General features: G+C 49.1%; 1 protein-coding gene across 1 annotated transcript in view; it reads left to right on the top strand.

The window, feature by feature from the left end:
• CACNA1E (calcium voltage-gated channel subunit alpha1 E) overlaps positions 1-20,334 on the top strand; it is a gene marked incomplete at its 5' end in the record, with an annotated part of 365,198 nt that extends 344,864 nt beyond the window's left edge. The window contains 10 exons of the mRNA XM_079916590.1: positions 3,403-3,499; positions 5,570-5,675; positions 6,776-6,883; positions 8,140-8,240; positions 8,517-8,623; positions 12,634-12,745; positions 15,182-15,310; positions 16,333-16,513; positions 17,467-17,657; positions 19,222-20,334. Of these exons, the coding sequence (XP_079772716.1) occupies positions 3,403-3,499; positions 5,570-5,675; positions 6,776-6,883; positions 8,140-8,240; positions 8,517-8,623; positions 12,634-12,745; positions 15,182-15,310; positions 16,333-16,513; positions 17,467-17,657; positions 19,222-19,764 (1,675 nt within the window). The 3' untranslated portion in view covers positions 19,765-20,334. The remainder of the gene's footprint in view (positions 1-3,402; positions 3,500-5,569; positions 5,676-6,775; positions 6,884-8,139; positions 8,241-8,516; positions 8,624-12,633; positions 12,746-15,181; positions 15,311-16,332; positions 16,514-17,466; positions 17,658-19,221) is intronic.
• Between the last annotated feature and the right edge of the window lie 1,105 nt (positions 20,335-21,439).

Raw genomic sequence — 21,439 nt, 5'->3', positions numbered from 1 at the left:
AGAACTAATCATGAGACTCAGACGCATGAGCTGTGAAAGAGCAAAAAGACCAAAGAGAACCTCTTGTGTCTACTTTGAAATTCACAGCGTAACTTGTCCTGGTTTTAGTTTTACTGGCCTTCTCTATGAGATGAGAGGGGAAACTAACCAAGGTAAAGTAAGCCGATGTCTTCAAAAAGGAGACAGGTTGCAGAGCACATCAGCCTGTAGACAGCAGGACCAACGCACCCACGTCCCATCCACAATGAGAAACAAAAGAACACGTGGTAAAATGAACCTTCCCTTAAGAGTCAAGAGACCTGGAAGTACGGCTGAGCTGCTGTTTGGAAGAAGAGGAGGAATCAACAGCAAAATCAAGAAAAGATTAGGAAGAGTGACACTGGGGCAAAGTTGTAGTCTCGACATCACTGGCGAGGATCGGATGCTTGGAGGTGGAGAATGCGTGCTCATCATTTCCGGTGGAAGCCCTGGTCTGTACCAGGATGTGTCCAGACCCTCAGATCCCTGGCCGTTGCTGACTTGTTCTGGCCCCTGAGGGAGCAGATGCTTTAGCCACTGAAAATGAATCAACTGTTGAGTCTGTCCTTTACACAGGAAATCAGAATTCTCTAGCAGGCTCTGTGAAAGGGGAGTGATAAGATAGGTCACAGTGTTCCTGGAATTCTGACTGGATCTGACCAAGCTGCCTATGGGCTGGGTTGCAGGAGCAGGGCTGGCGGGAGAGCATTTCGGCTCCCTTGCAGGCTGCTTTCTGAGCACAGATCCCGGCAGGCTCCAGCCAAATTGAGAAGAGTTTGCCCAAGCAGAACTCGGGGGAAAAATCTGCCACAAAGAGAAGCAAAGCCCTTTGCAAATTCCCTCATGCCAACTGTGCTCCTTGCTAACTAGCCTAATGGGAAATTTCTTTCTCGCACTCTGTAGAAGGAGGCTGACTTTCCCACTGCCCTGACAAGTGGGTCTGAGTAACTGACTGTGATCAGTGTCTGTGAAAAGCAAAGGGTTCTGCAGTCTGCTTCACGGCAGCCTGGTGTCTGCTCTTGGTGGCAGTCAGAGGTATTTGTGAATTGGTGGGCTTTGTTCTTAGAGGCCTAGTGGACCCAGGGTCCACTTTCTGCATCTGGTCAGGTATAGGCCCAACAGATATCTCTGGGTGCTCGTGGCCACTAGGCATTGAATGAGCTCTGATTCCTTAGAAAATCCGAGGCAGTGCAGTTTGCAGTGATGGTTCTCTGATACTTACCTCGCTGTTTGCAAGGTGGTGGTTCTCTGATGCTTTTCGTCCTCAGTCTCTCCTAATCTGGCTTTGCTGGGCCCAAGGAAAGCAGCTGCCCTTCCTCCTCCAGCCATCCCCTTCGTGGCTAGGCTGTCATTTCTCTCCTACCCTTCTCTGAGTGTCCTATTAACCCACCTGTGCTTCCTTTACAGCGGCAGGATCCCGTATAAGGATATGTACAAATTAGTGCGGGTGATCTCGCCACCTCTGGGCCTGGGAGAGAACTGCCCCTACAGGGTGGCTTGCAAGGTTTGCCTCCGGTCCCCAGCTGTGACCATGACCATGACCGTGACCGGCGGCGGGGTGCAGCCTCCAACCCCCCTCCTCTCCGTTCTGCTCCACCACCACTGCGCCACATGAGGGAACCTTCATGTTGCTTTCCTTTGAGTTTAAAGAGGTCCAAACCCTCCCAGAACCAGCAGCTGTTACACAAGGAAGAAGGGAACGTTTTGGGGGGACGGCGGATAAAAAAAGAGTTAAGGACTTAATAACGGAGGCTGCTTTGACCTCTGTTTTCTTCACATGCACACACTCATTCGTGCACGTATAACACACACATTCTCCTCTCTCTCTTTCTCACTCCACCTTAATCTGTGGATTTAACCAGAGGGACCTTTCCCTCCTCCAGAGAATGCAGAAATCTTTTGAATCCAGCAAGGAGTTCTGGTTTCTTTTCCCTGGAGACAGAGAGCCTCCTTTTAGCAAACTAGTAGCATCATCCCATATACGGTGTAGAAAAGTGTGATTCTAGCCATGCCTACCTCTGCCCAGCTCTGGGTAGTCTGGCCACAAGCGATTATAAAAGCTATAGGACAAAAGGGAGGTGAGAAATCATAAAAAAAAAAAAATGAGGGCAGGAGGGGAGGATAAGTCAAGAAGGCAAAGAGGATAGAGTCGGTGGGAGAATTTAATAGCTCAGAGGGTCTGGGAAGGTCCCAGCAGAGGACGAGGGCTCGGAGCAGGTTTCTTGCCTGAGGGTCCTGCCGTGTATTGTTGGAGGCACCGAGAGCTCTGTTGTAACTGCCGAGTCACTGTTTGTTTGTGAGACCAAGGACGTTGTTCAGGGGCGCACAGGACCTCCCTCTTCGACTAGCACAGTGGCTCCACCCAGTCCCTGTCCAAGGCCAAGCCCACTAGATAAGGAAGTCTCTCCTGGTGTTACAGGAGGGATGCGCGGGCTCCCGGGTGCGTAGCACAGTCTGGCAGCCGGAAGACGACTTAGGCCCAGGAAGATGCCAGGCTGGGCGATGGGAAGGAGATGGCCTGGGATGGTGACAAGTGATTCCCATACTCAGGAGGCCGAACAGCTGCCTCTGCAGAGACTCTTTAAACTCCACCCTGGTGAAACCTGCAGCCGCATGTGGGAGAGCCGGGGAGGGCAGCATGGCATGCGAGATGCTCTTCCTCCTCCTGGTTTTGTTTCTTCTGTCCCCAGCATGCCGTCGCCCCCGGGGCATGCCGGGGCACAAAGAGCACTCTTGCCACCAGAGCCAGGTGGAAGCAACGGGCCGACTCTGCCCAGCAGCCGTAGCGCAGCACTTCCAGCGCGAGCCGCCGTCTCCTGCTGCACTCACACCACAGAGGGGGATACACGATGCTCCGCCTGCGGGTTCAGAGCAGGAGAAAGGCCTGACTTCCAGGCCAGCACCCCCGTCCCCAGCCGGGGCCAGAAATCCTAACCCACGGCTGGAACACCGTCTATCTGGTTTATACCACTCTCGCACAGCCCTGGGAATTGAAGACAAGCTTGTGTTGGATGGGGGATGGATGAGTTGAACAGAGAGGTAGGGTGATGCTCATCCTGGAGGAGAAAACCGGTCCCTGTGACAGCCGCGCAGAGAGACCAAAGGTTGCCGCCACGTTCCCGGGTCTGTGTTGGGTGTGCTATAAACCCGCACCAGGATGGAGACACGTGTACGACCTGCCTTGATTAACGGGTTTCCTGTTCTTTTCCTGTCTGTCCATTTTGTTTCGTTTTTCTTCTCCTGTTTTCTGTACTCTTTTGTTTGTTTGTTTTGGCTCCCCGGGAATGCCTGTTCTCCTCTCCTCCCTGTCTGCATCCTTTCCCTGCCACCCTCCCTGCCCTGCCACCCTGCCCCCATCCCCACTTACCACCCCGCCATGAGCAGTGGCCGCATCCATTACACTGAGATGTATGAAATGCTGACTCTCATGTCACCACCGCTAGGCCTCGGCAAGAGATGTCCCTCCAAGGTGGCATATAAGGTAGACCACCTCTTCCTTTGTTCTGGGCTAGTGACCAGCAGGAAATGGGCGCCAGCTGTGGGGAGGTCAGGACGTGGGGAGGAAGCCGGGCTGGGGAGGGAGAGGAGGGAACCAAGGCAAAAAGGAATGATGAGATGAAAAGGTCATGAAACTTCACAGAAGGGGTGAAGTCCTGAATCGATACGCAAGGTGGTGTGTAAGACTATTCGCCGTGGGTTTTTTTTTTTAATGTTATTCTGTTTCTACAAGTGTGTGGCTTCTTGTGAGTGGGTTACTAGAAAGGAAGTGTTAAGTAGCATGTTTCCTTCTAGAGAAGGCAGAGTGGTGGGCTGTGGAATAGCATATATGGGCAAGAAGAAAGCCTGCAGCAAGACAGCTATCAGAGCTTATAAAAAAAATCTTCCATCAGCTAAGCTCAGGAAATAATGCAGAAATTCCTCTAAACATGGTTCAAGAAGAAATTTTTAGGAGAGAGGAAAACTCTTAACAAATTTCTTCCTCCATGACGTAGGGAGGAACGATGGCATGGTTCCTTCTAGGTACCAGAAAAGAAAGAGGAACGGCAACCTCCATCCCATGATACGTGATGAAGGATGCAGCTCCCTTCCCCATTAGCCCAGCTACCCATTTTTCCTGGCAGTTCAAAGGAAAGGGTGATGATGGACACAAGTTGCCTTCAGCATTACATTTGCCTTCTCGGCATGACTGAGATGGGTGGACTCCCCTCAGCTTGCTTAGGACAGCATTGTGCATTGGGAGTCAACTGCCATTGGGGTGTTCAGAGCCTTGGGGCCTGAACTTTTTCTCCACAATGGATAATAGTTACTGCTAACTCCCCATTGCTGTTTAGACTGACCCAGAACTCTGGAGCTCTTTCGTTCACCTAGGAATACACCCTAGCAATGTCGCCACTTCTCTAGAAGCCTAAAGAAGTGGGAGAGAGATGGAAGTCAGATACAAACAAGAAACTGGCCTTACACTCTCAGACACCGCGTTTGTGGCATCACGTTAAGCAAGATGTTCCAATGGAGTTTTAGAAACCCTGTCTTGGGAAGAAACACTTGCCTTCCTGCTAGGCTGGTGGTTCTGTTGGAGGACCTTCTCCTGCTGCTACCTCCAAGTTGAAAGCTCCAGAGAGCATCTCATTGGAATGGGGGGGGGCCCATTAGGGACCCTTATCCACCCCACTACATGGCTCCTCCTTTGAAGCTTAGGGGCTGGCATCCTTTTTGCTCACGATTCCACATCTAACGGTACCGGGTGGTGGAATGTGGCCCTAAGTTCGTTGCATTTCTGGGGTGAAGCTCAGTGGGAGAAGGGATGTGGGGATTGGAGGAAAAGTTAAAGAATTCCAAAAGCAAGATACTCTCTGGAAAGTGGATTTGGCCATTTCAGTTTGATCCCCTTCCTTTGGGTGAGGGGAACAAGGCCTGCCCACTCTGCTCCTGCCTTGATCACCCTTCTCTTCTCTGCTCTCCCCAGCCCTCTTCCCCTAGACCTTGTTTGCACTCTCCCACTTTTCCATTCTGCTCCACTTCATCTTTTGGATAAGCTGGACTTCTGCATGTTCAACCATGTGCTGGCAAATTTCATCTTTTAAAGACTCAAAAAGGGGGCATCAGGATGCATCTTTCAAGTCAGATAAGCAAAGCACAATCTCCCCCATGTGAGTTTTGGGGGGTATTCATGGGACAAGTGGAATTGTAGAGCAGCCCTGAAACAGGGAATGGAGTCACCTCACAGAGCTGACTCCTTCCCCTGAGCCACTGCTTTTAGGAATCCCTATTAAAGACATTCTTAGGACTGTGGAGGAGTCCTACAGAATGATTAGTCCCTCTTCCCTTGGAATTCGGCATCATTCCCTAGAAATAAACAAAGCAAAACAAAACAGCAGCCAATGAGCCTTAAGTGAGAAGCCGGGAGAGGGCAGGACTGGGACAGGGGACGGGGGTATCCTTGCCCTTCTTTTTTGTCTCTGCATTTGACCTCTGCACTTTTCCTCCCTTCTCACCAAGGTTTCTCTCGATATATTTTTTTCCTCCTGCTGTTTCTTTTCTCTCTTTCACACAGAGGTTAGTCCTGATGAATATGCCAGTGGCTGAGGACATGACTGTCCACTTCACTTCCACGCTTATGGCTCTGATCCGGACAGCTCTGGACATTAAAATCGCCAAAGGTCAGTAAGCTTGGGGGGGGGGGGGAAGATTCTGAAACAACTCACGCGGGGTGGCGCAGGATGGAAATGTTTGGCCTTTCATCCATGAGGCAGTGACCTGGAGATCAAATAGTAGGGTCCCTGTTTCACCTCTGAGCTACAGTAGCTATTATATTTGCCCTTTCTTCTTGGTGAAATGAACGGTTTGATAATCACTAAGCCTCCTTTTGGCTTCAACAGTATGTGATCTTTGGTGTCTGGCACAAAGTAGGCATTTTAGAAATATCTGTTGATTGAACAAATGAGTTTTGATTCAGTTCTTTTTTTTTTTTTTTTTTCCCCCTTATGTGGTGCCTTTAACAACTTGGAAGGCTTCTGTGGCAGGTGCTATCATGGCAGTATTTTGTTCCTTTTGATTTCTAATTCAGTGGTTTAGGAAAGAAAGGGTTTACTACTTGCAGATGGGCCTCCAGCTTCCTGCTCTTGCCTGACCCAAATCCTTTTTAAAATCAGGTCACTCGGGCTTCCCTGGTGGCGCAGTGGTTGGGAGTCCACCTGCAGATGCAGGGGACGCGGGTTCGTGCCCTGGTCTGGGAAGATCCCACATGCCGCAGAGCCGCTGGGCCCGTGAGCCATGGCCGCTGAGCCTGCGTGTCTGGAGCCTGTGTTCCGCAACGGGAGAGGCCACAGCAGTGAGAGGCCCGCGTACCGCAAAAAAAAAAAAAAAAATCAGGTCACTCAGACTCTGGAGTCAGATCGCTGGAAGAACTGATACACGTATAAAGGCAGAGGAGGCTGGCTCGTGGCTCTCTGCATTCCCCCTTCTGATATACTGAGCAGCTGGGAGCCTCTGTGAATCAATGAGGAGGCTGATCTTGGTCCCAGGGCCTCGGCTCTCTGTGACAGGATATCCCTGAGTCACTGAAAACGGAGCCAAAATGTGTTCTGCTTCTTCAGCAGAAAGACCCAGTATTGCCAGGTCCACTGTCGCTAAGTACCAAGATCCCCTCTGAGAATATGACGTGCCGTGCTGACTCAGCTCCTGCCCCACCTCCTCCCTCCGTCCTTGTTATTTCTGTGTCTGTTCTGTTTTCGCTATTAATAAATGTATCTTCCCCTAGGTGGTGCGGACAGGCAGCAGCTAGACTCAGAGCTACAGAAGGAGACCCTGGCCATCTGGCCTCACCTGTCCCAGAAGATGTTAGATCTGCTTGTGCCCATGCCCAAAGGTGTGGGGTCTCCTCCAGGGTATCCTCGTCACTGTGGGCCCAGCACGCCAAGACCACACCCTTGGGGGGAACACAGAATGATCGAGGAGATAAGGGAAGGGTGCTCTTTTATTCTTAGGAAACAAAAATCCCTCACTTCTCAAGTTCCTTTTGTCATTAATTGAAAACAGTTTCTTTTTTTTTTTTTTACTGAAGTATAGTTGATTTACAGTTGTGTTAATTTCTGCTATATAGCAAAGTGATTATATACATAATTAATTATATACATAAATATATTCTTTTTTATATTCTTTTCCATTATGGTTTATCCCAGGATATTGAATATAGTTCCCTGTGCTATACTAACCTTGTTGTTTATCCATCCTATATGTAATAGTTTGCATCTACTAACCCCAAACTCCCAATCCTTCCCTCCCCCGCCCTCCCTCCCTTAGCAACCACAAGTCTGTTCTTTATGTCTGCGAGTCTGTTCTTTATGTCCGTGAGTCTGTTTCCATTTCGTGCCATATTTTAGAGTCCACATATAAGTGACATCATATGTTATTTGTCTCTTTCTGACTTAGTATGATAATCTCTAGTTGCATCCTTGTTGCTGCAAATGGCATTATTTTGTTCTTTTTTATGGCTGAGTAGTATTCCACTGTATATATGTACCACAGCTTCTTTATCTGTTCATCTGTTGATGGACATTTAGGTTGCTTCCATGTCTTGGCTATTGTGAATAGTGCTGCTATGAGCACTGAGGTGTGTGTATCTTTTTGAATTCCAGTTTTGTCTGGATATATGCCCAGGAGTAGGATTGCCGGATCACATGGTAGTTCTAGTTTCAGTTTTCTGAGGAACCTCCACACTGGAGAACAGTTTCTTAGGATAGGTCACTGCGGTGGTGGATGAAACTTCTTGGCTACATAGCTCTGTCCTTCCACATAACACAGTTCAGCAAACCTTCAAGCCGTTGGGGAGAAGGTGGTGTTACTAAGAGACGGAAACCTAGACCATTCTGGGGGTGGGGAGGTGCTTACTGATGTGCTGCACATCATTGGTAACATCACCCTCCCTGGGTGGCCGTGGAAGCTCCCTGAGGCTAGACATGGGGACCTGTTCAGTCTGTAGCCTCAGCGCCTGGCACAGATGGAACCCTCAATAAATGCTGGATGGGTGGGTGGCCGAAGGGGCAAACCTGCTTCCTAGGTGTCCTCACTTTCCCCCCCCGTGTCTTCTCCCTGTTCCCCTCCATGCCACACTTGTGTCTTCAGCCTCTGACCTGACTGTGGGCAAAATCTATGCAGCAATGATGATCATGGACTACTATAAACAGAGCAAGGTGAAGAAGCAGAGGCAGCAGCTGGAGGAACAGGTGAAGGTCAAGGACAGCGTGGTGGCTGGGTGGGCCCCTGAAGGGACAGGCCTGTGCATCCCTGGGGCACAGTGCCCTGCAAGTGCTTAGAAGCAGAGGTCAGGCTTTGCTTTGCAGGGTCCAGGAACCTCCCTAGGATCAAGGGATTAGAAAACCAGTGGGGCAGAGGTTCAGATAGTCAAACAGGGTATCAGTCGTATTCCTGTTTTACTCAAATGGTATTTTCCCCCCACAGTCATTTGAGTTCCTTTTTCCTCCTTTCCACTTTTAACACAGAAAAACGCACCCATGTTCCAGCGGATGGAGCCGTCATCTCTGCCTCAGGAGATCATTGCTAATGCCAAAGCCCTGCCTTATCTCCAGCAGGACCCCGTTTCAGGCCTGTGAGTATTACCAGAGGGTCCATGACTCCCCTGCTTGCATTATCACGTGTGCCATCGGGCAGATCCAGAAACTCATTGCCTAGAAGTGCCCGAGCTAATACTAACGCTGAGATGCATGGATGGTCCCCTCTCTGAGGGTGAGAAGACCACATGTTGTATCTTAAGATGGTTATTCAGCAGGGGTAATGGAAAAGCAGACTGAGCGTGTTTGGTGCCGTGGCCAGCTCCAGAGACAGGGAGCACTGTGAATGGACAAAGGAAGTAAGGGGCTGTATTAGTATCATCACTTTAGAGTGAACTCAGAGAGGTTCACTAAGTGGCCCAAAGCCATATGGCTGGTAGGAAGCTGAATCGGAATTTAAGTCAGTTATTTGCAAGCCCAGAGTCTTCCCACTACACTGTGTTATCTGTAATGAACAAAAAGAACCTTAAATCAGGCAAAACAATTTTTTGTTAATTTTCTATATTGAAAGTGGAAACAAAACCCTAATTAAGGCATGTGCCAATTCTTCCGAGTTGTAAGCCTTAGCCCCAATGTGGTCATTAGCCATAAAGGATCTAATGTAATACACATACTTCATTTTAATGCTTTCTTTCTCTCATCACAAGTGATGTACCCAAATGGTCCCTCTACCCAGCGTAAATGGCTTGTTGTCGTTGGTTATGATTAGTGACTTTTCCAGTCTAGCTCTCGTGGAACCAGTAAATCACTAAATATCACAACTTCAGTCATTGTCAGAGGAGTGAAATCCCAGGTTTAGGAATGAGCCCTCAGTCAGAATACCATTTGGAATCTCTCACGCCATAAATTTCTTTCTGCCTGTGGTGTTGGAGACCTGTTTTTGAAAAGCATTGTTTTCCAAGGTCACAATCCAACGCATTTGGAAAAGAAAAAAAATGACCGAGGCCGTCGGTCATTTTTACAAAACATGTGAGGTGTTAAAGTAGCAGGTGTGGATTCTCCTGTCTACAAAAAAACAAGTACATGTTTATCTTTGGTCTGTGCGGGAAGGTGGTCAAGAGGTATGATTAGAGTACTAGGACTACCTCCTTGGAAGAGTTTACAGTGTTTTTCAAGGGTCTTTGGCTTAGAAATAGAGGACACCCTCCACCGTCTAGATCTGTTTTAGCCACAACAATTTGCTGTACAAATTAACTCCCATCATTGGACTATTCCAGCCTCTGTCCCATATGTTTATTAATTAATTCATTCACTCATTGATTTGACCAATAATTACCTAGAGTCGGTGTGACCCCAAAACTGGCTCAGACACTGGGGATTCAGTCAAGATGATCACACAGTCCCCATGGACACAGTTCTTAAAAAAGAAATTACAAGAGTGATAAAGGTTAAAATGTGGAAGGGTAGCCTATTGTGACTCTGTGTAAGGGAAGCAACTCACGTAGTTTGAGGATTTGAGGAAGTTTCCCTGAGGAAGTAACATTTGATTGAGACTCAAAAGCAGGTACTTCAAGAGGTGAAATAAAGTAAAGTATGGTAAGTTTAAGGAACCTAAGAACTGTCATGATGGTTGGAGCACAGAGATAGCAGGGGACGTGGCAGGTGATGGATTTGGAGGGGCCAGGATGTAGGGATACAGAGGTAGTTTACAGGCAGGATACAGAAGTTTAGTGTCATCCAAGGATAATGGGTGACACGATCATCAGAGTGACATGATCAGGTTTGGGCTTTCCAAAGATCATTCTTTAATCCAGTGTGGGCTCCGTGGATTGGAGGAAAGCAGTTCGAGAGATAGAACACCATTTAGTACGTGGCTGCAATTGTGAATATCGTGAGACTGTGGCTTGGACTAACAGGATAGAAATGGGGAGAGAGAATCAGACTTGAGAGGCAATTAATACACAGAACGGATAGGATTTGGTGATTGATTGATTTGCTACATGGTGTGAGGGACAGGGAGGAGTCCAAGATGACCCTCGGGTTTCTGGTTTGAGCTTCTAGGTGGATGTTGGTCCATTTCCTGAAACGGAGATGCTGGTGGAGCAGCAGGCTGGTTCTTTGGAACCACTTGTGTTTCTAGAGCCCTGAATTGTTCAAGTAGAGATTGCTTTGGAGGTAGCGTGGTGGACGTGACAGGGCTCCTCTCTCATTGAGCTTACAGCTGGTAGAAAAACAAACATGAAACAGATTATCAGGAAAAAAAACACTTGTCATTTTTGATGATTTAATCACAGTTCTGGTGAGCGCTAGGATGGGAAAAAAATACATTATGATCTGGTTGCGTGTGAGAGAGACCTCTGACGAGTTTATCAGGTAAGGTTTCCTTAAGGAAGTGCCTTTTAAGAAGAATTTTGAAGGATGAATTCAAAAATGAGTTTGCAAGGGACCGGGTGTTTGAGAAGCATCCGGCACTCTGGGGAACAGCCTTTATTCAAGTCCTGAGGCAGAAAGAAGCCTGGCACATTCAACCAACTGAGAGAGCCCAGCATGTTGGAATTCAGGGAATAAGGGAAAGTAATGCAAGAGGAGGGTGGCCAGGTAGGAAGTGGGTCATGAAAGAGGCCTCTGGACTCTCTCCTAATAACAGTGAGAAGCCAGACAAGGTTTTCAAAGAGGTTACTCAGGGTTCAAATTCTTCAAGTCTATAAGGTTGTTCAGTGCTTTTAAGTGTCCTGTCTACCTACTGGGGATCCTGGAGTTACTCATTTTCTGTAGGACAAAAGGGGGCCCATTTCCTATTGAGCAGTGCTTATCTTGTTTCCCATGGTTCTCAGGCCAAGGCACACAGAAGAAGATGATTGCCATTTAAGCAGTCGTTTAAACGGCAGACTGCTCTCTAGCAGTTGTAACAATTCAGCTAAAGCCCTCACTAGCAGCGAGGGGACAGGTTGGGTGAAAAGTGTGTGCTTCAGATTTTCCCCTGTGATCCCAGTCTAACGGATTATTTTTCAGTAACTGGCAATCCTTGCTTAGGTCTCGGATTTTCCACTGGATTCACAGTCATTAGCAGGAGACTCTGCAGTGGCTGTCTCCGGAGCAGATGGGACACTGGCAGAGACGGTGTCCCATCTCTCCCTCCTAATTAATTCCACACCCACCGAGGGAGCTGCTGCCCCAGTCACTGACCACGTTCCTCTTCCCGTGATCAGGAAGCTCAGTCTGCATGCTGGCTTAGGTCAAAGAGGAACTGTTACTGCACTAGTAGCAATGAGTGGCGGCAGCAGCGCCAAGTTCTCAGGAAAGATGATTGGCTGCCTCTTTTTTTTCCTAACCAGCCCAGTGGATCCCATAGGCTGAGGGTGTCTTTCAGGTACCAAACGGTGGTTAATAGCAGGCACACTGCAACAGCTCTCCATGCTTTTCGTTCAGAGGCCCCTAAACACTTGGCCAACTCTGCCCCTGTCCTTTTTTACCTCATCACCATTGAAGCATCCTCCTACATAGCCATCGACCCAGACGTTGTCACCTCTTTCACCTCTTCTGAAATCGTTCCATGCAGTTCATACACCAGCAGTGTCTGATACAGAGCAGTCCTTCGATAAATGTTCATGGCATTGAATTGTTTGGTTTGGCCAGGGATGTTGGCACAATAAAACCGTATTCTTTCTGAGAGTGGAGGAGATTTTTTAAAAGACCATGACTGCTTAATATTTAAACAAACTGTTCACTTTAAACTATGGCATTTTTCTGCCGAATGGAGAAACTGAGCAGAAACAGGTTTACAATCTAGCATTGGTCTTCCATATGGCTGAGTGTGACAAATGATGTCATTTGTCACAGATATGCTAGTCGCCAGCAAAATGATGAATGGTTCCAAATGCAGGTTGAAAACAGTGGTTCCTCTTTTCCAATGCTTTTTTAAAAAAATTTTCTATTCTAGGGCCAGCCACCTGTAAGTTATCAGGCTTTCAAGCCAGCCAAGGCTAAAGGGTATTGCCCTTGCTGGGGAGGAAGTCTTGTCTGGGTGGGAATTGGTAATGACAACTACGTCATGACTGTTTCTCTTTCTCTCATGCACATTACCTCTGAACTTGGCATTGCTTTGCAGGAGTGGCCGGAGTGGATACCCTTCGATGAGTCCACTCTCCCCGCAGGAAATATTCCAGTTGGCCTGTATGGACCCAGCTGACGATGGACAATTCCAGGAACAGCAATCTCTGGTGAATGAATGAGTTACATGACCTCAAAAATACTTCCTTGGTTTCCTGATCCCTCCCCCTCTCATTTTCAAATTTTATTCCATAGCCTTGCTCCATCAGAAAAAAAAAACCTTTCTGATCGTCCAACCAATTACCCTGAAAGTTTCCTGCCATCTCCCCTTTCATAGCTGAGTTTCTCATGTTCTTTGACAAATGCTCCCTCTTCGGGTTTTACAACCCCAGAGGCTCCTTACCTGCTTCAGGAACTTATAATGCTTCAGGCCAAGCCCTCTTAATTTATGCCCCTGGGCATCAAATGGAGAAGCAGAAGTGACAAATGAAATCTTGCCTTTGAGAGGGAACCTTAGGATGAATCATCATAAGAATGGATGGCACCAATGGATGACAGATGGAACTTTAGATTTTGATAATACAAAGCTAAAATGGGACTCCCAGAGATGATGGACTTTACTATTAGTTCAGGAGCCATGAGGTCAAGTTCCCTCTGGAGCTTAGAATTAAAATCCAGGTGGTTATTGGTCTGGAAAGAAAAAGGGTAAAACCCAACCTTTGCAGTAGTCTCTATAGACAGCTTGTATTAAGTGAGTCCCATGTCACTTTGATTCTAATTCACCTGTGTTCTTCTCTCCCCTTCATTTTTTTCCCTGACCCCTCCCCACTGTTAGTGTACCCCAGCGCCTTCCTGAATGGATGTGTGGGTGGAGTGTGGGTGTGGCCTGCTTGTGGAGGGCATGTCTGATGGAATGGGTAGCCTTCAGAGGGGAAAAGGGACTAATTGGTCCAGATAGTTTTAATTCTAAAAAGGGCCTCTCGTCATTTTATGGCTTGCCTGGTGATGTGTCTGTCTGGTGAGAAAAATCTCAATCACGTGTCCTTTCTTTCACAGGGAGGCTTCGTTACATCACCCTTTCCGCAGGTTTCCCAGGGCTGAGCTGTAGTGCCAGGACTTTTTGGATATATGTTCATCTCATTGTCAATACTGGTGTCTGTAATGCAATTCAGGTGTCAGCCCATGCTATACACTCACCACTGTGTACTCCTGCCCATCCTTTGGGGCTCCCTGCTCAACGTCCTGGGACATGGCCATGATTTGTGTGTGTGGGCGTGTCTTGCACCACCTCTGATACCCGTTGGCTGCAGTTGTTGTTACCACGTAGACTGCAGTGTCGTTATCACGTCTGTTTTGAGTCAGACCTGGGTGCGATATAAAGAGCACATACTGCAAACACTGTAACTTCTTCAGGTGCACACATCATGTCCTTTGAAGGCAGTCCTCCCGTTCACACCAGGAACCTCTCAGCCAAATGGTCATTGAGGCCAAGGGGGTGTCTCAGGCCCCCTTTCCTTTAATAGTACCCGACTCATACACCCATGTTTTTAGGTGTCATTTCCTAAATGTAAAATGCTTTTTTTCTGGTATAATCTCCAGATGTCTAAGATATTCCTAGGTCTCTTTGTTGGGTGGCCCACGTAAACATTTTTAAAGCGGCTCTACTCTTTGCGCAATGACACTAGCTGTCTATACAGAGCACGTACATTTGCCAAACTAACATTCTTTAACCAGGAAAATTAAATGATTTGGGCACGACCCTAGAGATCTCCCATCCAACCTTCTTAAAGCTCTCAAGTGCTCTCATAGTCCAATACATACGGTAACTGAGCACTTGAAATGTGACTAGTCCAAATTGAGACGTGCCATAGGTGTAAAGTACATGCCAATGTCAAAGACTTGGTACCAAAAAATGTAAAATAGCTCATTAATTTTTTATATTGATTACATGTGGCCATGAGAATATTCGGCTATATTGGGTTACATAAAATCTATTAAATTTCATGTTTCTTTTTACTTTTTAAAATATAATTACTAGGAAATTTTAAATGACATAAGTGATTTGCATTATATTTCTATTAGCCTGCACTAGTCCAAAGCATTCCTGAAAGATGGCTACCCACCCCCCATTATTGGATGGTTTCAATCATAAGAAAGCTCTTAAAATCACGTGTCTTAAGGTTTCAGAAGATAAACCTGACACCGGAAATTGCTGACTTTCCTTAAAATAGTGATTTCTATTTAATTGACAAATGGCTTCTTCAGATTACAAGCATAAACCCCATACTGTCAACTTGCAGAAGGTAAATTTCACAAAGCTATAAAATCTGAAGCATTGCTCAGTGATAACTAAGATGATACTTAACCAGAAAAGGTGATCCTTATCCCTCAATCCTAGTTAGAGCTTTCTGTTTGGGACGTCTGGTATACCACCTATGTGCACACATAGACACAAACATATATACACATACAACGGAGACCTTAGAGATGCAAGTGTCCCTTCTGAAAGCCGTTCTTCACATGGAGGAGGCAGAATCATCCCCTGGAAGTGAGAAGCAATGGGATGGAATCAGGTCCCACAAGCTTGGCTGTGTGTTTATTTCTAGGAGCCAGAGGTTAGTGAATTAAAAAGCGTGCAGCCCTCTAACCATGGCATCTACCTTCCTCCGGACACCCAGGAGCATGCGGGATCTGGGAGGGCATCCTCTATGCCACGCCTGACTGTGGATCCCCAGGTAAAACGCAACCACCACCTACCACATGCAGTGGCATCCTGGGCTGTATTGAATTGGTGGGTTCTGAACACACATCTGATATCTTCAGGTGAGCCCTTGACCTGCCCCCACCCCTTCTCTATAAGCAAAACCTGGCTCACGGGCTTTCTCTACAGAGCCTGCTCCTCCACACCGTGTTTCCAATGAAACCCTAACCACAACAGCCTCGCCAGCCAAAGGGCAGGCCCCCGGGTGGGCTCAACATCCTCAAGACCCAACCAGCCATGCAGGAAATATTTTCCAGGATTTCCCCTGTGCATTTTTCCTCCTTTTCTCCTTTCCTGGTTCCTCTAGCGCATAGGCAGTTACGTACACACACAGCTCTGTGTCAGGACTGTCTGTCCTAACCAGTGCAGGCCACGCCTCATTTCTTTGTCTGTTTTCCTGGCTTTTTTCTGTCTGTCTGTCTTACATCAAGTTTTGACAGAGACAAGAAGTTTTTGTGGATCTGTTTTCACATCTGTGGCAAGTCAAAATGCCAGAGTTTAAGGTGGAGCTGGGGTGGGACTGATGGAGAGAGCGCAGTGCATTCTCAGGAGCTACTCATTCACCAGCTCTCCTAAGCTCTAGCGCTATAGGGTGGCGCCTTCCCCGAGGAGGGCAAGAAACAAGCGGCAAAGCCGTGCTGCTTTCGTGGTGGAGACTTTTTGACAGTTGCCCTCACTTGTTTCAAAGTGGCTCCAGGTTCACGGCAGGTCCTGGCTGAGTCTCCAGGGTAGATGGTTCTATGGGCAGCTTGCACAGGACCCTCAGCTCCTTGCTTTCCTGAGCGTGAAGAGGAGCCCTGCACCAGCCCAGTGACTATGTTAACGTAAAGACACTTTCTGGAACAGCCTCCTCCAGCTAAGGTCTGAGCAAAAGGGATTTATGGGAGATGACAATTTGCAGTCTTCAACAATCTCAGTCCTACATCTTCCTTACTTCTAGACCATTTCAGTAATTAATCCATACCTTGTGTTCTTCTGGGGGGCTCATGTTTCCAGGTGGTGACAGACCCTAGCTCCATAAGACGTTCATTTTCCACTATTCGGGAAAAGCGTTCAAATTCCTCTTGGCTGGAGGAATTCTCCATGGAGCGAAGCAGCGAAAACACCTACAAGTCGCGTCGCCGGAGTTACCACTCCTCCCTGAGGCTGTCAGCCCACCGCCTGAACTCTGACTCAGGTGAGGGAGTCTTCACCGTTTGCCTCTTTTCTGACGAGAACTGAAAGTCACAGGAACAGAATCTAGATAAAGATGGGGTTGCGGAGAGTGAAGGAACAATGCTCCTTAACAAAGGGGGTTTCCTGTCTGACTCACATCATGAAACAAAGCAACAAAACCCTCTCTAGTCATCACAAAGGCTGATGAGATTTCTTTCTTCCAGACCAGGGCTATAAAAATCTTTAAAACAGAGTTTTCCCAAGGGCCTTCTACAAAACCACTCCACTGCCTTAGGGAAGCATTAGAGACCCCCTGGCGAGGGCAGAGCGTTACCCACTAACTGCACTTCGACCCAGACAGTGCTACCTGGAATTGTTTTATGCATTTGAGTTTTGTTTTTTAAGGAAAAGGGTCATATTGATAGAAACAGAAAATCACTAGTCTGGTTCAAACTATTTTTACTAAGTGAAGAAACAAAGATAAAAAAGCAGTGACATGTCCCATAGCGTAGGGCCAGCAAGCGGCAGAGAGGGGACTAGAAGTGAAATCCTTTGACCTCAGTCCTAGGGCATTACAGTAACTGTGTTTACTTTGTTCATAGCAACTTCTTAATTCCCTTCTGCTAGTGCCATTTTCCCTCTAAAAAGTTACACACCCATGTTTAGGACATAGAGGATTCTTGGGCCACATTGCTGGCAGAGATTCTACCTGAATTGTATCTAGCGTAAATGGAAGAAGAGAGTGATTGCATCCTTGAATTTGCAAGTCTTTCCAGTGGCAGCTTGCACACTTACCTCTTCACAAAAGGGTAATTTTCCAGTCTTTCTCTCCTTCTTCCCTTTCAGATCACCCGTTGACATGTCTGCAGAAGCCAGGGTCCTTGAGGGGCCTGGTCCCAAGCTGTAAGACTTATCTTTGTATTCAGCGGCCGGGATGGGCAGAGTTACGATAGTTGCTTCTGTCATCTCTCATAGGCCACAAGTCCGACACCCACCGCTCAGGGGGCAGAGAGCGGGGACGATCGAAAGAGCGAAAGCATCTTCTCTCTCCCGACGTCTCCCGCTGCAACTCCGAGGAGCGAGGGACCCAGGCCGACTGGGAGTCCCCAGAACGTCATCAGTCCCGGTCTCCCAGCGAGTGCAGGTCGCAGACCTCCAACAGACCGGTGAGCATGAAGAGGAAGCTGAGCCTCTGCAGAAGACAGGGAGGGGCGGGCTGTTAACATGAGGTGCAGAATGTGGGCATCCAGCACCCACACAGACCTCAGCTTCACAGGAAACTGCATCCATTGTGCATAGAGGTTAGCTTTTTACTTAACACTTGTGTACTCAGAAATGATACGGATTCACAGAAAACCAAAGAGCCCCCCAAGAATGACAATGGTGTCTAGGGGTCATTCCATCTTGGTTCTCAGTATCCAGAGTTACAAAGTCACAACAAATAAGTTCATAAATATCTCAGGCAGATTTCAGAGGAAAGGATGGTTTTTTAGCCAGAAAAGCTTTGACCAGTCGTGTGACCCTTAGTATTGGTTGGAATGGTGATTCCTCTCTCAACACAGGATTCAAAAGTCAGATCAATTCAACTTCATCTATCTAGCTTCCAGCCATCCCAAGAGGAAGAGCATCTCTCCTTCCGGCCAGTTACTGAAACGTCAGCCTGGGTCTAAGATACAACTACGAGAGCTGTGTGAAAACACTCTCTGGCCCTGTTTTCCTCCTGACTACCATCCCTCACTCCCTGCCCTACCTTGCTCCAATACTCTCGGAGTCCAGATGTGAGACCCATCGGCAGTGAGCAGTGGGCAAGAGGAAGGGCTTCCACAGCCAACTTTCAGACGCAGTTGAGAAGTTTACTTCTAGAATGGTGGTGTCGAGTTTTAGTATAGAACAGAATCACCTAGGACTTGTTATAAGTGCACGTTCCTGGGACCTCAAGGCTTCTGCTTCAGTAGTGAGACCCGCTGTATAGTAGAACCCAGAAGTCTGCACTTGGAAGGACCCCAGAATCTCCCAGGAGATCTTGAGCATGTGGTTCCTAGGTTACACGCACACCTTAAGCCTCAACACCGAGCTGGAGGTCCATGTACCAACCCCTGGGCTCAGAGACCCTTGGGACTAGGTGTGTCAGGCCTGAACCAGCAGATAAGTGGGGGGTGGGGGGTGGGGGGTGGGGGTGTAGAAGCCAAGTTAGTCTTAGCACGCCACTGAAAACACAGATGCAAAAAGAGAAGATGAGGGAAGGTATTTGCCATGCCCTTAGATCCAATTCCCAAGAACGTTCCCCAGACAGAGCAACTCTAGAGCATTCGTTTACCTTTCATGTAGTTGTCTTTCCCAAAAGCTTCAAGTCTTTCTTTCAACGTGCCACGTGCTAGAGAGAGTGAGCTTCCGGATCTTTGCTACTCAACGTGTTTGTTCCAAGGACCGGCAGCACCTGTGAGCTTGTTAGAAATGCAGGATCTCAGGCCCCACCCCAGACTTTCTGAGCTGCGTCTGCAGTTTAACAAGACCCCAGAGATGCATAAGCATATTGAAAGTTGACATACCCTGGTCTCCATGGTACTGGCTCCCGAGTCTCCTGTAATCTCTGCGTCCCTGAGCGGATGTGACTGGTAGCAGAGGGGACTCTGGTGGCTCTCTGTAGGAGGGGTTAGGGACCTTAACCAGGTCCCAAGTAGGAATGATGCCAAACCCAGGCTAACATGCCATATTCTTCCTGCCGCACAGGGCACAGGGTCCCTCAGTGAAAGCTCCATTCCCTCCGTCTCCGACACCAGCACCCCAAGACGAAGTCGTCGGCAGCTCCCACCTGTCCCTCCGAAGCCTCGGCCCCTCCTTTCCTACAGCTCCCTGATAAGACACACTGGGAGCATCTCCCCACCTGCTGATGGGAGCGAGGGTGGCTCCCCACTGACCTCCCAAGCTTTGGAGGGCAATGACGCCAGCCTGCCCGAGCCTTGCAACCCCCGGTACGTACAGCAGGGCCACCCCTCCTCCCCACAGCGCTACATCTCTGAGCCCTACCTGGCCCTGCACGAAGACTCCCACGCCTCGGACTGTGGCGAGGAGGAGACGCTCACCTTTGAAGCAGCTGTGGCAACCAGCCTCGGCCGGTCCAACACCATCGGCTCAGCCCCGCCCCTGCGGCACAGCTGGCAGATGCCCAATGGGCACTATCGGCGGCGGAGGCACGGGGGGCCTGGACCAGGCATGATGTGTGGAGCCGTCAGCGACCTTCTGAGCGATACGGAAGAAGACGACAAATGCTAGAGGCCGCGCCCCCCTCCGATGCATGCTCTTCTCTCAACACGGAGAAAACCAAGACCCCAGTTGGGAAGCCAGTGCGGCCCGGGGGGGAGGAAGAGGGAGGAAGAAGATAGAAGGACACCGTGCATTATCAGAGAAGAGGAAGGAAAGGACAGAAGGAAAACCGGTCAAACCCACCAAATCGCTGTATTTCCCTTGGCAAGATGGGCACTGCCATAGTTCTGCCTCTTTGCTGGGGAAAGAATATACAAGAACATGGAGGGTTATTCCCAGGGGAGAAAGGACACGAGGATGGCTTTGCTTCCCCTTGCCCCTGCCCACTTTTCTATAGCCGCGGGGATGTCAGGCCGGCCTGTGGCTATGCCTGTTGCCCTGAGAAGCCTGGAAGACATTCTGGCTCTTAACTGGGGAGTCATGGAGACCCTGGGAGAGGACTCTCCTCCCTCACCAGCCCTTCCTCCTCGGCCAGCACCCCTGCCACCAGGCCAACCATGACGGCATCTCATGCGTTATCCTGCGGCTTGCGTCCCCAGAGGAAGCACAGGCTGAGTTCAGGAGCATTGGATGTCAAGGGTAGGAGGCAGAGAGGGAGGGGGAAGGGGAAGGGGTCGGGGCGCTGTGGTAGCAGCAGCGAGAGCCGGTCTGGGTGAGCAAAGCCATAGGCCGGCAGCCCTCACCATAGCGGGGGGGGAGGGGGGGGCAAAGGAGCGGAGAGCTGCTGCTGCTGGTCGCTGCAGTCCCGTCTGAGGCCTGTCACCCACTCAGTAGGTGCTGTGTTCATTGAGGATAGGCCAGGGAGGCCCCCTGAGGTCCAGGGAGGTGCCGAAGGCTCTGGTAAGGGTGACATTTTCAAAGTATTTAACAACCCGTGTGACCAGGGCACCCGCTGATGAGCGTGGAGTCCGGCCTCAGCACTGGCACCCCATGCCCCGACAGGCCTCACTTAGCCCGGGAGAGGCCGGGCACGGGGGAGCCCCGAGGGTGGGCTGAGTGTGGCAGGGGGGCACTTAAGGGGCTCAGGCAGAGTCAGTTTTCCAACCAGTATAGAGGTAATTCAGTATGTGGAACGGCGCTGCAGCCGGCCCAGCACATACCGGCTGCATGTCAGCCCAGACTCTGGGCCAGGAGCAGAAGAGCTCTTTGCCAAGCAGCAAAGCCAGTGCCGTGCCAAGGCCCGCGAGCCCAAGTGCCAGTGGCCTGGCCTCCCCAGCCACTCCCCAAGAGGGCAGCACACACACATCCAAGGTGAGCTACACATCACCTGGTAGGGACTTCTTCCGTAGAGATGAGAAAGGCCAACAGATTGCAACCAGAGAAGCTTCAATGAGAGAGTCGCTCTGAGTTTACTGAGGAGCTCCCGTGAGGGAGGGACGCTTGGACGGGCAGCTTCTGCAGCTAGTTTGTGATTGAGGGTCAGTTTGTCAAGGATACTTTAAGGTGATGAGTAAATATACCTCAGCTTAGACCTGGGCTGTTCCTTCTGGCAAAGCAGGCTCCAGTGGGGCCTCAGTACACAAGGTGACAGGCCTGGGACCCCGGTGGTCCTGAATATTCCCCTGGGCTTTCCCCATCCCTAAAGCAGAGCTGAGCAGAAGACAACCTCAGGACATTGTTCCTAACCCCCAAGACTCATAAGCATTGAGAAGAAGAGAGCCCTTTCTTAGCTGATCAGTTCTCC

Source organism: Stenella coeruleoalba (genome assembly GCF_951394435.1).
Source record: "Stenella coeruleoalba genome assembly, chromosome: 1".
In the NCBI taxonomy this organism is placed as follows: Eukaryota; Metazoa; Chordata; class Mammalia; order Artiodactyla; family Delphinidae; genus Stenella; species Stenella coeruleoalba.
This window is presented reverse-complemented; position numbering and strand designations above follow the sequence as displayed.